The 17,434-nt window shown below is 49.6% G+C and overlaps 3 protein-coding genes across 4 annotated transcripts; 2 read left to right on the top strand and 1 right to left on the bottom strand.

Annotated features, from left to right (window-relative positions):
* Positions 1-273: 273 nt before the first annotated feature.
* Positions 274-9,786, bottom strand: C1QTNF2 (C1q and TNF related 2). Its single transcript, XM_059860506.1, has 3 exons — positions 5,220-9,786; positions 2,338-2,586; positions 274-1,204 (listed from the first exon to the last, which is right to left on the bottom strand). The coding sequence occupies exons 2-3, from the start codon at positions 2,576-2,578 to the stop codon at positions 591-593; spliced, it is 855 nt and encodes a 284-aa protein (XP_059716489.1). The 5' UTR covers positions 2,579-2,586; positions 5,220-9,786; the 3' UTR covers positions 274-590.
* Positions 9,787-9,871: 85 nt separating this feature from the next.
* GDF9 (growth differentiation factor 9) lies at positions 9,872-13,793 on the top strand. 2 transcript variants are annotated; one of them, XM_059860511.1, is made up of 2 exons: positions 9,872-10,277; positions 11,305-13,793. In XM_059860511.1, the coding sequence occupies exons 1-2, from the start codon at positions 9,872-9,874 to the stop codon at positions 12,261-12,263; spliced, it is 1,365 nt and encodes a 454-aa protein (XP_059716494.1). In that variant the 3' UTR covers positions 12,264-13,793. The 2 variants fall into 2 exon arrangements, with proteins under 2 accessions (XP_059716494.1, XP_059716495.1); XM_059860512.1 differs by having other exon boundaries at positions 9,872-10,301; positions 11,329-13,793.
* Positions 13,794-15,174: 1,381 nt separating this feature from the next.
* Positions 15,175-16,063, top strand: LOC132334437 (cytochrome b-c1 complex subunit 8). The gene is made up of 2 exons (XM_059860509.1): positions 15,175-15,396; positions 15,828-16,063. Exons 1-2 carry the CDS (start codon positions 15,243-15,245, stop codon positions 15,920-15,922), a joined length of 249 nt encoding a protein of 82 aa, XP_059716492.1. The 5' UTR covers positions 15,175-15,242; the 3' UTR covers positions 15,923-16,063.
* The last annotated feature ends 1,371 nt before the right edge of the window (positions 16,064-17,434 follow it).

Here is a 17,434-nt window from a genome sequence, read left to right as displayed (position 1 = left end):
CACTTTGTGTCCCAAGAGGAGCCCTGAGCCTTAAAAACAAGACCTTTTAATCACTTCCTGTGAAGACCAGATGCCTTCGCTGTTAGAGCTGCCTTGATGGGGCTGGGAGGGATTTTACAACTCCAGCTGACAAATTCCTGACTCTTTTTGGCTGGCAAAGCCCAATTCCATTAACAAGGACTGTGCTGGGCTATGGGGGAGGAGGCCCAGTGACACAATCTCCAGCATCAGTCGCACTTCCCAGCATCAGTGGCACTTCCCAGCTTTAGGAAATGACTGTTGGTTTCCATGCTTTATTAGAACAATGCAATAACCAAAGCATTCTGCACCAGTATTTGAGTTACATGTCCATGGCATGTTGCAATAATCAGGGAATACAGAATGGCTGGCTTTGGGATGGAGACATTCATGAGGCTGCTGAAAGCCTGGTACCCTGTGGAAAAGTCTAAATAGCCCACACAGGGTGCAATCAGCTGATAGTCCCAAAGGCAAATGTGGAATCATCTGATAATCCCAGGCATGTCCCACGTAAGGCCCCACCACGTTGGATTGAGGCCCATTTCCTATTTTTTTCCCCATAGTTTCTCCTCCTACACTTCATTGAGATAATCTTGGTCAGGATAAATCAAGAATCCAGTAAATAAGCTGTCTGTCCAGTAGGGATCATAAAAGAGCCCATTTTGCTCTGAGTAAAAGATTTGCAGCCACACCTCATCCTCCTGCTTCAGTGCCAGGATGGTGGATCCAGAGGCCACGTCGTGGTTCCCGGTGTTGGCATCGAAAGTCTTGATCCGGTACTGGCCGTTGTGGACCAGGCCGATGGCCAGGTGCTTGTTGGCCAAAGTGATGTCATAGGTGAAGTAGTAAATCCCTGGGATGCTGCAGATGAACTTCCCACTGGAAGCATTGTAATGTCCTCCCTCGTTCATCAGGATCCTGTCGAACTTGATGGGCAGCCTCTCCCTGGGGTAGCTGGTGGACACGGCCACCGAGAAGGCAGACCTGGCTCTGCTGGCCCCGCAGCCGCAGGGCCCCGGCAGCCCCGCCTCGCCCTTGCTCCCTTTGGGCCCTTTCTTCCCCGGGGCCCCGTTTTTCCCGGGATTGCCCTTTAAACCCTTGGGCCCCCGGGGCCCTGCCTTGCCAATGGCTCCTGCTTTCCCCTTCGGGCCTGGCTTGCCAGGGTTTCCTGTTCTGCCCTGGGGACCTGGAAGACAAATGATCTTATCAGGTTTTCTTATCACTCTTGAGGGAAAGAGCTGATACAGCGGTGGAAGGGGGTTAGAGCATTGCAGCAGGGATTTCATTTAGGAGGGAGCCATTGCTGGTGTGAGAATCCCAATGAAATCCCACCTGGGGCTGGACTGACTGACCAGCCAAGGCAGGCAGGGAGCTGGTGTGGTAACAGTGGAATTCTGTCCTTTTTAAGGACTAAAGGACTGTTTCTATTATCTGGCTCACTTGAGGAAAAGAAGGAATTAAAGAACAAACTTAAAATGTTTGGGTTTTATAGAGTGGGGCAGGTTTGTGAAGCTTTCAGAGCCTCAGTTTGAGTAAGTGAATACTTTTGGTCTCATGACTTTACTTTTTCTTTGATTTTTTTTTTTTACATTTAGCATGAGACTGCATAAAAACAAGGTAAAAGTAAGCCGAGATGTGGTAAAAAGCCCAGCCCAGCGGGGGGACGAACCAGCAAACACGGGGGGCAGGGGCAGCCTTGAGATGGGAAGGGATTCTGGCTCAGTGGTTCTGGCTCAGTGGTGTCTGATTTGAGCAAAACCGGGAGGATTTATGCAGTGCCTCTTGACCTGCTGTTAGCAAGAGCTGATCGAAATGCGGCTGTGGCTGGAAATCTGCTCTCCAGATTGCCGGCTGGGGAGGGAGGAGGCAGGCAGCCGCAGGCTGGGCTGGCTGGCGTTGCTGAGGCAGGAGTGCTCTCTAGTGTGGCAGAGGGAAATCTCTGCTGTGCGCCGGGCTGCTCCTGCTGCCTCTGACTCCGGCACAGCCCCGCCTCAGCTCTGTTTGCTCTGCGCTAGGTGCATGGCCAGCGCCTGTCCCGCTGCAGCGCTCAGGGCAGCCGATGGTGGCTTTTCTCTCGTGGCTCTGGTTTTCCTGGGAGCAGGAACCTGAGGCCAGCTCCTGGTCTGCTCTAGAGAGCCCTGAGCAGCGCAGAGCCAGCCTCACTGTGTCACAAAATGAAGCCAACGCAATCTGCAGCTGTGAGCACATGGTGAGAGTCTGGGATCATTCCGAGGAGTTTCCAATGAGGTGGAGCTGTGAAGGAGCTGTTGCCCCTCAGCTTCCACCCTTCCCTTGGCATGTTGGGCGCCTCTCTCTTACCTTCATCGCCGTGCTCGCCCTTGTCCCCGTCCTGGCCGTCCTTGCCATCCTTGCCCGGGAAGCCCATCCTGCCCACGGTGCCGGGAGTGCCGGGCACGCCCGGGGGCCCGGGGGGCCCGGGGGGCCCTGGCAGGCTGCAGGCCAGCTGGGCACCCTCCTGCAGCTCCCGCTTGGCAAAGCCCCCCAGGATGTGGTTTGCCACGCAGGGCACGGTCCAGAGGAGCAGCACAGCAGAGATCATGGCACAGCCTGTGGGGAGCAGATGGGATAAGGGAGCAGCCTGTGGGCACCGCTGGAATGGGTGGTGCAGAAACTTGCACAAAAATAGGAGATTATTTGGCTTGTCCTGGCAGGGTGGGGGAGCTGTTTGCTTTGGTGTGATGCGATTCCAAGGACTTGGCTCATGGAGTTTTCCAGCTCAGACCAATATTTTTATCAAACTTACTCTTCTCCAAGTCTGTGTCTGTGGCCATCCCTCATTTCATTTTGCTCCCTGAGCCTCTTTTCCCCCAAAACACCAGCAGCAATGGCAGAGAGGTGCAGAAAGCAGCTGCTTGGAAGCAGGGGAGTGGAAGAAGGAGAAGGGGCTTGGTGTGAACATCCCCAGCATGATGTGCCATGGTTGGGTCACTGGGGTTTCTTCAAAGCTCAAAGCCCATCATGTGATGCAGGGCAGGACTCAGAAGAGAGGCTGGGCAGGCTTTGGGCCAGGCCTTAGTGCCTTTTGCCTGTCAGATGAGCTGAGCCTCATCCCCTTCCCCACTGCAGCTCAGCTTTAGCAGCTCCCCAGTACTGGAAATAAGATGCTTAAAGCACCGGCTAAATTCCATGTTGGCCTTAGCTCTCATCCTGCTCTCAGCTCCTGAGGGGTGGAAATGCATATTTAGATGCTCCAAACCCAGCCAGCTGATCCTACATATTTATGCTCAGTGGGAGCCCCCAGTTCTGTGATATTATAATTAAGAACATGCAGAGGAGAGGGAAATGCAAACCAGATCCAGGGCTGGATTTGGCTTCTTAAGCCCTTTGGTTCTTCAGCTCTGATTTGCTGCTGATTGGTTTAATGGACTTGTGAGATGGAAAACACCACCCAGTGTTCATGTGGAAGGTTGAAAGAAGGCTTCTGAGTTCATGGGAAGGGAAACAAATGCCTGTGGAGTGGGAGATCACAAGGCAAGCTGCATCCCTGCTTCCCAGAAACCCCTCCAACAGGGCAGAGAAGTGAGAGGTGTCTGGAGGTAGATGTGACTCACAAGCTGTGGCAGGGAAAAATGTCATTGTGGAGCATACCCGGAGAAAAGCTGGGAATGCCTCATGTGGAGAAGGAAGGTGTGAGAAGGAGCAGAGGGTGGGAGAGCAGCTCCTCCTGTGACAGTTTCTTACCATAATTACTTCTGATACCTTGAGACAGCCCAGCTCATTGACCTGATGGGATAAAAAGGGCAAACAAAATCCCCTGAGGTTGAGAGGTCTGTGGGACCAGTACTCGGATAAGTGGGGAGTATCCAAGTTGGGGCTGTGCTCTGGCACTGCTCCAGAGCTGGTGCTAATTAACAGCACCACAAGAACACTTCATCCCATATCCCAGCAATGTGTGTGGGATGCAAAGCACCACCACATCCACAAGAGCATCTATAAATACCCTCTTCAAGAAATCTTTTTGAAAGAGAACAAACCTCATGCTGTTCCACCTTAAAAGGAAAATTGTTCCTCGATGTAGAAAGTCCAATGAGCTCCAAAAAGCAAATTGGAAGCAGATCAGCATCTCCCCTCTCCGTGGTGTGGGCAGCCAGCCCAGCACAGGAGGCTGTGCAGCAGCGGGGCAGATTTTCCAATGACATTTTAACCAACGGCTTTGTCACCAGGGTTAGAGACCTTTGGGCCGTGACCAATGCCTGTTGTGCATTAAAGAAGTGTTTCTGTAAGAAAAGATCCTGCCTGGAAGAGTCAGGATCAGCTGTACTTTCTGCTGCTTCCAGGGCAGCTGGGCTGAAATCCCAGAGGAAAATCCCTGAGGGTTGCCAGATGCAGGGTTTGGTGGCACGTGCAGTGACGATGATTTTTTGGCCAGTGAAGCCAGCCTGTGCCATGTGGTGGTGGGAACAGGGAACTGAGGGAATTGCTGCTTGGAGGGAGGCAGGAGCGGGGTGAGGGGACTCAGCAGTGAGTGAACACCATGACTTTCTTCTCTATTTCCTTTCAGTATTGGAGGCTTTCCTAAATAAAACATCCATCTTTCTGCTTCACCATTTCCTAGTGTACCACAAGGTGTCTTAATTAATCTTCAAGATAACAATCATCTCCATGAGCCTAATTCTCAGCTCTGGAGGCTGCCCTGCAGCATCCCTGGGGTGGAAGCAAAAGGAGCCCTTGGGTGTGAGGCTGATTTCAGTGAAATCAGGTGTGACAGCAGTGGCAGAACAGCAGAAATAGGTAGATTTAACTGATAGGAGCCAGGGAAGCACACCCACAGGGGTTTGATGTGTTCCCTGCTGCTGCACAAAGCAAAGGAGGGAAAGCAGAGGATGCACCTTCTGTCCTTGGCTGCAGGCACCGGGAATTCCTGTGCCAAACCTTCCCTAGCCTGGAGCAGAAACACCAGGAATTCCTGTGCCAAACCCTTCCTAACCCCAAGCTCAAACCCGTCTCGGCAGCTGCCCAGGGCAGGGACAGGCTCAAGGAGGTGGGAGCTCCCAGCAAAAGCTGAGGAATAAACGTTTCCCTCATGGTGTTATTTCTTTAACTGGCAACTGTTGCCTTTATGGATTCCTGTGCAGGCTTTGGAAACCTGAGTGCTCAGTGACTTAGACCTTATTTGGGAAGTTTTCAAAGTTAAGGTTAAGAGAAGGGAGAGGCAGAGGAAGGAAAGTGGATCTACTCACCAGCCTGATCTCCTCAGTGAGATCCTGACAGGCGCTGGCAGCCCCCAGGGCTTCAGGCAGATGTCTTGCTGCAGATCCACAGCCCCGTCCTGCCACTGCAGGTCCTGGGAGGGCTGTGCAGGATTGACTTTGGTCCTTTTTACTCCTGTTTTACTCCTTCTTGTGCGTAGTTTGAGCTCCCTGCAGCAGCTCCACTTTGGCTCCACGTTGCCAAAGGCATATTTTTATTATTGTGTAATGGATCTGTGCCTCTTCCTCGGTCACGTGGCACGGGAAGGGATTTTTACGCACATGTGGCTGGAAAGCTCTTGATGCTTAGGGAGCTTTTCTCATTCTCCCTCTCCCTCACAGTCCTGCAGGAAAGGCTCAGGGGCTGCCTGGATCCTCTCTGACTGGTGCTGCCCCTCTCTGCTGTAGTCGCTGCCCTCACAAGCAGGGAACGGTTAACGCTGATCCTACTGGGGAACAACTTTCACACTTTATCCTGGAGCATTAAAAGGTAGAAAATCTTGTCCTAGGGGTGGAAACTCACTTGAATCACTCCAGGCTTGAATTTAAGCACTAAGTCATGAAGCAGCAGCTCTGCAAATGCAAATTTGTACCTCAACGCTTCTTCAGGCTGACGTGCACTACAAAATACAACTGTGTGATAGGGGTGGAAGAGCAGGAATGCTTCTGACTTGGGAAAGGATTGGGATTTTGTTTTAAGCTTGGAAAATAATTACAACCCCCCAACAACTGCTTCAGGTAAGGCAGGAACAGCAGGAGCAGCAGCTGAAGCTGGAGGAGGATGCTCTTGGATGCTGCCAGGGCTGGTATTGACCAGACTCCTCTTTGGTTGTGGGTTCCTGCTCTGGCCCCACCAGGATCCCTCACGGGCATGGGACAGGCACGTGCCTGGTGGCAGGGCTCCAAACCCTGCCCTGCAGCCAGTAAATCCTTTCTGCTCAGTGCAGAACATCAGCTGATCAGGAGAATGCTGGAATTGTCATTCCTTGCTCTGCCCAAATTCATCCTTCTCAGAGCTGTCATGGTTTATTTTTAAGCTTTCTCCCGTGCTTGCTTTTGGCACTTGGTGGGAACATAAAAATGAAGTCTGTACACGGTTGGCTTTGTGAGCTGGGCCAGTTTAGATGCTCCTGGGAGGACTGGGAACATTTGGCTGAGGAAGCTCATGGCTGTTTTTGTGCTGTGCTGACAGTCCCACAGAGCTCCTGCAGAGCCAGCGCCCAGCCCCAGCTCCCTGGCACTGAATAACCTCCAGGGGAATAGCCCTTTCCAACCCCTGCAATCTTCAGCTTTGCATTTCCCTGGGAAAAGGGCTGCTCTAGAAAAGCTGGCTCACCTCTGGCACTGGGGTGAGCACAGCTGGGGCAGGCCCAGACACTGCTCCAAGGGCTGCTCTGGAAATTGTTCAGGCAGAAACTCTCACTTTTTGCCTGTTTCTATGAATTTGTAAGAACCCAGATCTCGTGCTGGGCCCCTCTGCCTGGGTGTGGGGCAAAAGGCTCAAGGCATTGCATGTGAAATAGGAAACCAGGTGAAAGCTTCCCCTGGGCTTCGCTGCCTTGCCAGTGGGATGGGCCTGGGAAGCCACAGTGGTTTCCTCAGATGGTGTGGAAAAGGAACAGCTCCTCTGCTGACCCTGCTCCTACCCCATGGCACCTGTGCTTTGGGATGGGTGTGACATAGGCCAGGAGGAGAGGATGCTTGGACACACAGCAATCCTGCCAGGCAGCTCCATGCAGGAGCAGGGAGTTCACAGTTCAGCGTGCTTTTGTGCCCAGTCTACAGCATGGGGAAGGCAGTGAGAGCCTGACCTAGTTCAGCAGTGTGGGGAAAAACTGCTGGGAAGCTCCTGCCAGGTAGATGGAAAATCTGTCTGTGCTGCACGGCCAGGCCAGGCTCCACCAGGGTCCCAGACAGCTCTGCTGAGAACACTTGGCAGCACAGTTTGTTAAATAAACAAACTGCACAGAGAATCAGAGCAGCCTGAGACCCGTGCTCAGTGCTTTTTGTGTCAGTGAGACTGCAGGGGACATTCAGCAGAACTTGTCCCCTCTGTGCTGCTTTTTAGCAGAAGTCTCTGTGGTGTGACTGCCAGGGTGTCCCCAGGGAAGGGGGGCTGGCTCAGGGACAGGTGTGGGCTGGGGGTGCAGTCCCTGCTCAGGATGCTCTGCCTGGAGTGGGGAGGAACAACTCAAACAATGCCCTGCTTGAAAAGCTGTCAGTGAGTGGAGAAGGTGTTCACACTGCTTTTGGGCTGAATAATGCTAAAACCAGCCTGATCCATGGATCCCAAAGTTAAACATCTTGGGAGCCAGGTGAAAATGTGGCAGATGATAAAGTGCCTGATAAAGGAGCAAACAAGTGATGCTACTGACACCTCACCCACAGCTGCTGAGCTGGCACAGCTGGCCCAGACACATCTGCCTGACTGCCCAGGCCCACTGTTTAACAGAGGGTTTTCCAACACACCCCTCCCTGGAGTGGGGACTCCACTCAAGGCCACTCCACAGGGCTGAGCCAAAGAGATTTGCCCACAGTCATTGGTCTGGCTGAGTACCCCCATTCTCTAGCAAATACCTTTTGCTGTCTTTAGTATAATTGCATCAATATAACTGCTTTAATATAAATGCTTCAGTTTTGCTTCAAAACTAGTGCACTGCACTATACTAGTAGTTCTGGCTACCCTTACTAGGTAGAAAATAATTCTGTTTAAGGCCTTTTTAGTCTTATCACTAGCATGATAAATCATTTATTTCTATATAAATATATCTGGTTTGCCATCCTTAATCCTGCTGGACAAAGTCACCTAAAGGTTCATTCACCCTTTGTTGTTGCTGTGCATGTGCTGTGGGGGAGATGTGGGAGTGCCTAAATGTGGGTAACCATCAGTTCCCAGCCCAGGGCAGGGCTGTGTCCCAGCCTGGAAGGATTTTCCCTTGTTTACCTCTGAGTACTCACTGGTTTCATCGTTAGGCACTGACCTTGCAGCCACTACTTTGTAACCAAATAAAATGATTCAGCAAATGCCAGAAGAGCTGAAATTCACACCAAGGCTGGAGGCAGCTTAAAACCCAGCAGTAACAATGGGAGTGTGCCTCACGCAGATGAGTGTCAGTGCTTTGGGGTTTTGGGGAGATACTAATGGGAAGAAAGAAGCATTTTTCCACCCAACAGGCCTCCAGTCTTACTGTGGGATGGTGATTTGAGTAATTTTTATTGCCCTGCATAAAAGCAGTTTGGAAGTCTGTAAGGAGCCTACAGAGAGTGATTGTCCCTCTCCAAAAGCCCCCATAAAAATGAGTCAAAACCCTGTTTAAACTTAAAGGATGCCCTTGAGACCATTAGCTCTGCTTAGGAGCTGCAGCCCTGACCCATTAAGATAAAAATAAATAGAGCTTATTTTGGGAAGACGGAAGTGGGAACCAACCCAATCACCAGTGAGCCACTGCCAGCACTGAGCAGATGCTGTGTGAAGCTTGGGGTTATTGCTTTTTGTTCCATATACCTTCTACTAATATTTCAAAGTAAATTCAGTAAATTCCGTAATTCAAAGTAAATTCAGCAACCTTTTTGACTCACCACTATTGGCCCCTGCCTTGATACCAAGTAACATAGGTAGACAAGAAGGGATTTCTGAAAACAAGTTGTATTGCCCAATCACAAAAAAACCTCCAGCCCCCTGCTCTGGACTCTGCAGCACCAGACTTGCACCTTAACCATACCTAACAATAATGTAAAATAAACAAGACACCAACAAAATGAGAAACAATTTCCCAACTTCTACCTTAAAGCCACAACTGAAACACCATGGCAGAGATCCTGCAAGAAGGACCAGTATAAAAAAAATTCTGAAAAAATAACTCAAATCTGGTGTACAGCAGGTGATCTCAAACCTCACCTCAGGCAGCAAACAGGGCAAGGAACACCAGCAGACTCTCAATTTTTCACAATTTTTTGATTCTTTGGGGCTTTCTTTGCTCTTCAGCTTGTAAACAAGAGCTTGTCAGGCAGGAAAATACACCAGGGAAGCTGAAAGAGATAGTAACAAGTTTGGCAAACTCAGTTTTCCACTGCAGCACACCAAGGCAAGAGGGAGAACACCTGATAGAACCCCCAAATTAAGCTACTTGTAAGATGCTCTCAAAGCAGCCTCAAACCTTCTTCCTTAACAAAACCCACAACTTTATACCCAGTGAGCAGCTGGGGGCTGGGTTCTTCAGCTCAGAGCTGGTAAAACTCCTCCACCAGCACGTGGAGAAAGGCCAAAGGCTCAGAGCACTAATGTTTAGCTTTATATATTCCTGCAAACAAACCAGGATTAATTAGAGCAGGCAGCACTAACGCCTCCCCAGCTCCCTCTGCGGGCTGGCACTCTCTCCCAGCCTGTAATTTCCCATGTGAAAAAGGTTAATTCAGAATTAGTATCTCTTTATAAAAAGCTCCCAGGGCCAAGGCTTAGCCTAACTACTCTGAACCTGTGGTTTCAGGGACCAGCTGCAGATCTTTCTCTTTGTTTCCTAATCAGAAGGAAACCTCCCTCACATTCCACAGCTGCAACCTATATAAGGGATGGGGCTCAGGCACTCTTGTTTTTCCTCGAATACTTGAGGGGAGGTAATTTTTCATCTGCAGCCCTCAAGAGCATGGAGAGTACTTGGAGGATTTGTGTTTGTTTGTACTGCTGCTTGCCCTGGCTCTCTGCTGGCACCCAGTGCTCGCCCCGCTCCAGGGGCCGGGGGGGCTCTGCGGAGGCTCCCGGGTTTTTGGCAGCTCCCGAGGATGCTGCCAGCCCGCTCAGCGCGGGGCTGCGGCTGCCCCAAGGTGCGGCACCTGCCCATGCCCTCCTGCCCCCCCTGCTCAAGGTGCTGCACGACCGCGGCCCCCGGGGCTGGCACAGCGAGGCGCCGCGGCTGCAGCCGGACTCCAGGGCCCTTCGGTACATGAAGAGGCTGTACAGGATGTCTGCCACCAGGGACGGCATCCCCAAGGCGCAGCGAGGCCGCCTCTATAACACGGTGCGGCTCTTCACCCCGTGCTGGGAATGCGAGCGCAGCCCCGCGCACCTGGCCAAAGGTAGGTGTGCAGCGCTGCTGGGAAGGGCACGCGGGGTTTCTGTGTGTGCTGTGCCGGCAGCACCAGATAAAAATACCTCCTTTCTTTAGCGCTGCTGCTATTTTGGTTCTGGAGGCTCTTCTCCTAAACTGGGGGAGTTTTTCATAGCCTACTTCTCCTTGAGTGGCATTAGGTACAGACTTTACAGGCGGGGGAGCACCACACAAGTGGTATGTACAAGACATGCTGATGTTTCAGGCTGACTCATCTCCTCGTGAGTCAGAAAAAGCCACAAGCAGATCTAAGTGAAGTAAGAAAAGTGGAAAAAACGTTGAGGCATAATGGGCAGTACACTTCCTTCTACAGCCCATCTTGGCTTTGCTTTTTCCAAAGAACTGCAGCACAGGTGTGAGACTTGTACCAAACTGCCAGAGCCCACTGCTAGAGACTCCTCTTCTTGCCTGGTACATTTGCTAGAGAAGAATCATGACCAAACCCTGAAGGGAAGAGTAGAATTACTCATAAATTAGGCTCAGAACTGGGATGGCTGGGCACACTGTAACTTATGGTGCTTCTATGGCTTTCTTAAATGTGGGCTGATCACAACAACAGCAACTAGGAAATTGTTGGCTGTTAATCCTGCTGAGGTGACCTGAGTTCTCCTGATTTGTGTTTTTCACTAGAAAGATAAACACCAGCATTGTGCTGCTGCACAGGAACAGCCCTTTGAGGTAGAGTTCATGGTTTGTATCATCTGCAGTGTTTAGGTCTGTTACACCACAGCAGCACTAAAGAGACAACAGCTGACATCCTTCTGTTCTTTTAAAGAAATGAATCCAAATAACTGTTAAAATCAGGGGTTTTCTTTGTTGTTTTTTTTTTTTAATATCTTAATTTTTAACTTGTATGTTCCTGACCGAAGTAGAAATTTCACATGGTAAATGTAAGGGAGGGCATTGAAATTTTTACTTATCCACTACAACAGTATTTATGTCTAGGAGGAAAAATAAGACACATTAACACTACAGGAATCTGTTTCCCTTCCCAGGAGATGTTCACTCGGTGGATTTACTCTTCAGCTTGGATCGTGTCACTGCTCTGGAGCACTTACTCAAGTCTGTCTTGCTCTATTCCTTTGACACATCTGTTCCCATTTCCTCTTCCATTACCTGCATATGCCACTTATCCCTTAAGGAACATGATTTTTCCAGCCAAGTTTGTCCCAGCATTTCCCACTCTTTAGCTTTTAGCCTGCACTTTGATGTTAGGAAACGAAAATGGGTGGAGATGGATGTGACTTCTTTCCTCCAGCCTCTGATTGCTACAAACAGGAGGAACGTGCACATGGCTCTGAACTTCACTTGTCTGATGGGTGACCCACAAGGGAGCACGAAACTGGGAAACGCTGTGAATGTGACACTGGTTCCCCCTTCCCTTCTGCTGTATCTGAATGACACCAGCGAGCAAGCTTATCACCGGGGGAGCTTCCTGGGGCACGGGAGGAAAAGCAGCAGCCCGCTTGTGGATCCTCCAAAGGGTGACCGAGGCCAAGGCAATCCCCAGGGTAAAAGGGCCTCTCGCCAGCGAAGGAACGAGAATCCCAAAGCGGCCCCAGCCTCCTCACCTCATAACCTGAGCGAGTACCTGAAGCAGTTTGTGTTCCCTCAGCACGAGTGCGAGCTGCACAATTTCCGCCTGAGCTTCAGCCAGCTGCGCTGGGACCGCTGGATCATCGCCCCGCACCGCTACAGCCCGCAGTTCTGCCGGGGGGACTGTCCCCGCGCCCTGGGCCACCGCTACGGCTCCCCGGTGCACACCATGGTGCAGACCCTCATCTACGAGCGGCTGGACCCCGCGGTGCCCCGGCCCTCGTGCGTGCCCGCCGCCTACAGCCCGCTCAGCGTGCTGACCATCGAGCCCGACGGCTCCATCGCCTACAAGGAGTACGAGGACATGATCGCCACCAGGTGCACCTGCCGCTAGTGGCACTCTGCTCGGGCTGCGTGTGCACTCCCAAACACAGGTTTTACTTTTGCATCCTCAGGGTCCTGCAGCTACCATCGACTGAGCAGCGCTGCTGGAACTCCAGGAGCTGGGATTTAGCACCGAGTTAGCCGAAGGTGGTTCACCTCAGAGCACTGCTTTTTGTACTCACTCAGCCTTTCTAGAATGTGCAATTAAATGTAAATAGCGTCTTTTTATGGGGAGAATTTTGCATTTAAAATGGGGGAAAGGTTTCAACTACTAAATGTCTATTTTTAAGCTGCTTTATTACAGATTAAGAAAAAAAAAAAAGAGAAATAAATGGCTGTCACACATACCCTGACATGCAGTGCCTGCTACTCTGCCTCTACAGAAACCTTGTGTGTGGCATCTCCAGCAATGACTAGGAAAGGGAGAAAGTCTTTAATGTCAGAATTATTTCTTCAGTTTTTCATTCTCTTCCCCTATCACATTCCAGCTCTTCCAAGCAGGGCGACAAAACCCTTCCTCACAGTTCTATGAAGATCAACAGTTTTTTTGCTTTTCTTCTGTTGCACTCTTTGGGCTTTCTCAGCTAAAAGAAGGGTAAGAATTTAAGGGCAGCTGTGGGTAATTTGTGAACACTTAAGGCACTTATTTTGGTAACAATTGGCATCGGGTGAGGAGGCTTCCTTGGATTCAAGAATAAGGAGCAGCTGTCCATGGGGTGAGGGCAGAGGATTGTCCACTGGAGCCACACTGCCACTGGCTTCTGAAGTAGAAAGAATTGTTTAAAAAGCTGCATCCTCCCAAAATGGCTTCTAAAAGCCTTCAATGTGTTGATGTAAATGCTGTTCAATGGGTTTAAAATTCTGAAATGTGGGGCTGCAGCTTTGCTTCCTCTCACAATGAAACTATAGCTAACAAGTGCCTCAACTCTAGATGCTTTCACACCAAATTTTTACTGTAATTGATTTATTATGATTTATTTTCTCCTCCTGGACTTGGGGTTCATACACAAAACCTCTCAGCTTTAGTGGGGATTTTTCTTGTTTGTTTGTCAATTAAAGGCTGTGGAGCAGCACTATCTTGTAAAACTTGTTCAGAACATTCTTTAACATTGACTTGCTAATGGATTGATAAATAAATGCTGTAACTTTCTGCACCCAACCAGCCCCTACCTGAGATCCTGAGCACTTCCAGAGGCTGGGAATTCAGCCTGGCAGGGCAGGGACTGCTGAGTGGTGCCACTCTGGTTCACCTGGTCACTGAACCCACGCATGGTGGGGTGTCTGGAGAGCTCCTGGAGCACAAATCTGCCTGAAAGTGAACATCCTGCTCCAGGTTTCAGTCTCTGACTGCTGAAATCAAAGTGGTTGACACCAAAAGCTCAAAACAGAACCCTGGTGTCACATAAAACCATCCTGGTGCCAGCCCTGGGGGCAGCTGGGTCAGTTTGGATTGTATCACTTCTGCTTTTCCCTCCAGACTCTGGGAATTTGGCTTGGCTCACCTGCCAGAAAAGAAAATAAATGGAATTGTTTCCTGAGACACATCCTTCTAATTATGGTGACATGTCTAATGTAGTCCAATAATCCTGATATAGTTTATTAGTCCATTAATAGGTATCATCTTTAATATTGCCTAATAACTCACCGATAATATATTAAATGTGTAATATAGTGTAATAATTCCAGTAATGTTGAACCTATATAATATATTCCAATAATTCCAACAATGTTGAAGATGTTTAACATATTCTAACAAATCTAATGCAGTGTAATATTAGTTTAAATAATGGCAAATATGTCTAATATAGCATAATGATCCAAATAAAGTTGAAAATGTCTAATACAGTCCAATAATTCTACTATAATTCAAATTGTGGTGAAAATGTCTAATATTCTGACCATTCTCATCTAGTATAATAATAATTCCAATAATGTTAAATATGCCTAACAATTATAGTATCTTCTAATAATTTCAATTATGTGGAAGATAATTGTATTATAGTAATTCTAATAATTATCCATTAATGTGGAAGCTGATATACTATTATAATTCTAATATATTCTAATAATTGCAATAACGTTGAAGATCTCTAATATATTCTAATAATAAATTAAATAAGTTTGATGTTGAATGTATTCTATAATTCGAATAATATGGAATATGTCTAATATAGTCTAATAATTATAGGCTTTATTAATAATTCCAGTAATATTGAAGATATCTAATACAGTCTAGCAGCAATTTCAGTTATGTGGCAGGTGTCTTATACATTCTAATAATAATTCCAATATTGTTTACGATGCTCATGGCGGGGGGATTGTGGCGGGATATTTAACCTTTAAAAGCCTTTTCCAGCGCAAACTCTTCCATAATTCCACGATTTTCTGCTTCAGACACTTCCACTGCTCATCGGAACTCCACAATCGCCACACTAAAGTGGGTTTTTTCCTCAGACCGTTATTTATTTTCCATCGGAGCTCCACAATCGCCACACAAAAGTGGGTTTTTCCTCAGACTGTTATTTATTTTTCATGGGAGCTCCACAATCGCCTCACAAAAGTGGGTTTTTCCTCAGACAGTTATTTATTTTCCATCGGAGCTCCACAATCGCCACACAAAAGTGGGTTTTCCCTCAGACCGTTATTTATTTTCCATCGGAGCTCCACAATCGCCACACAAAAGTGGTTTTTCTCCATTATTTATTTCGGGCGGTTTCCCGCTCTGAGGCACCGCCCCCCCCGCCCCTCACGGCGCAGGTGCCTCGCGTGACACCCCCCCCCCTCAGGGCAGGGCCGGTTTATGGCGCACATCATTTATTACAAACCGCCTGTTAAAAACACACTTTAGTGTAACTGTGATTTATCACACACGTATTTCACCGCCTCTACCGTTTATTACCAACGGAAAGCGGTGCCCCGGAAGGCCTCGCCGAGGCAGTTCCGGGGGAAGCGGCGGCCATTGCGCTGTGACCGAGGGGACACCGCGGCCATGGGGAAGCACTTCGGGAACCTGGCGCGGGTGCGCCATGTCATCTCCTACAGCCTGTCGCCCTTCGAGCAGCAAGCCTTCCCCAATGTCCTGTCCCACAGCGTCCCCAACGTGGGCCGCCGCTTCGCCTCCCAGGTGTTGAAGGTGGTGCCCCGTGAGTACAGGGGGGGAATTCCCTCTTTTTTTCACCTCCTTCGTAGTGTAAATTTGGGGAGGGGAAGCACCGGGGCAGGGTGGGGGTTGTGGGATGTCGTTGTGTCGCAGGAGGTAGGTGCTGTGCGCGGTGCAGTGTCCCCTCACTGCGGTGTCCCCATATTGTGAATATTCCGTTCTCCCAGTGTCCCCGGGTGGTGAAATCCCCTATTCCAGTGTCCCCTCCCTGCAGTGTCCTTTTGTAGGTGTCCCGTCACTGCATCGTATGCCACTTTATTGTGAATGCCCCCTTACTGCAGTGTCCCCTCACTGCATTATTCCCTTAGAGCAGTGTTCCCTCATTCCACTGCCCTTTTATGGAGAGTGTCCCTTTCTGGCAGTGTCCCCTCACTGTGGTGTCCCCTGACCGTGCCTGTTCTCTGTCCCTACCAGCCCTGGCCCTCGGTTACCTCATTTATTCCTGGGGGACGCAGGAGTTCGAGCGGCTCAAGAGGAAGAACCCAGCTGACTACGAGCACGACCAGTGACCAGGAGCAGTGACCAGTGACCACGAGCAGTGCCCACGTGGCTCCGGAGCTCCCCGGGGACCTGCTGTGCTTGTTCCCATGGCCGGAGGGGATTAACAGGGAGATAAGCCTTGGCTAATAAACTGTAACTTTGCCCCATGACTCTGTGTGAAATCCGTGTCTTGAGCTGTTTGAGGTGAGGAGCATCAAATCCCTTGTCTGGTTCTCTCTGTACAGGCAGATAATCAGGCTGAAGTTCCATGTGCTCGGATGTTTTATCTTAGAGCACTTCCAGCCTTCGTAATTCCTGTTTCTTTGAAAACAGGAATATATATTCCTCAGTATAAAGTGCAGCAGGGGCTGGTTTGAAATTGTTCCTTGTCCCCTTTATTTTTCCCATCACTGGCCACTGGTTTTCCTCCAGCCTTGAGATCTGTGAACAACAAACACTCCCTGGTTTGGTATCGATTAAAGCTGGATGGGCTGGCTGGTGGCTTGGGATTTGGGATGGACCCTGACCTCTGGCTGGAGGCTCGCTCTTCACAGGAGCCCCGGGCAGAAGATGAAGGGGAACAGGTACAGGCTGCACCAGGAGAGGTTTCATTCTGTGTAACAAAGGAATTTTTTCCAGTGAGAACAATCCGTCCCTGGAACAGCCTGGCGGTTTCAGGAGGTGACTGGACGGGGTGCCAGGTAACCTCCTCTGGGCTGCCTTCCCACAGATGCCTGCACCAGCTGATCTGCCAAGGTCCCTTCCAACCTGGGCTGTTCTCTGATCCTATGATTCTAATTACCTAGTTATGCTAATGTTAATTGGGTAATTAACTACACTGATATCTGATCAGTCGTAAGAGGCTGCATCAGAACCTTCTTTAAAACTGCCAGGAGAAGCAAGACTGTTTAATGCCTGAAGATGATTAAAAATCAGCTGCTGGTAATAAAGTTGACACAGGGTGACAAATTCACCCTGTGTCTCTGAGTATAGAAACACCTTCACTGTTGGAAGCTCAGAACACCTGTCTGGTTCCTTTATCCTAACTTTTTCCTCCCAGTGTTCCACTGACTGCCTCCAGCTCCCACCCCATGCAGAACAACACGTTGGTGTTCCTGCTGTGCTATTCCTGGAGCTGTCCTGGGAGTTTATCTTATCTGCAGGGCAGGAATGACGTTTCCCTGCGTGCTCAGGACTGGGCTGTCAGGAAGACAATGATGCTCAGGCTCTCACTTCAGGAAGCTGGAGTGATGCAATTTTTACAGCTCAGTGCTGGAGTATTTTGGGGATCATAGCACGTGAGACAGATCTCAGCCTCTTGTGCTTCCTCCAAGCACAGCCTGAGGTTGGCATAAATAGCAATAAAATCAATCAGCCAGTGTTCCCAAGTTGTCCCAAAAATATTCTGTGCGTAACTGCATTTTGGGTCGCTGTTATTTTCTAGGCAGTTTAAGCAAGTGGGGAGACAACAAACTGGCTGCTGTAGCTGTGAGCTGGCAGAGATGTATAGAGGCAGATTTATCCCAGAAGAGACCTCAAAG

Source organism: Haemorhous mexicanus, chromosome 15, assembly GCF_027477595.1.
Source record: "Haemorhous mexicanus isolate bHaeMex1 chromosome 15, bHaeMex1.pri, whole genome shotgun sequence".
Lineage (NCBI taxonomy): Eukaryota > Metazoa > Chordata > Aves > Passeriformes > Fringillidae > Haemorhous > Haemorhous mexicanus.
Note: the sequence above shows the minus strand (reverse complement) of the source record. Positions and strands in the feature narration are given on the sequence as shown.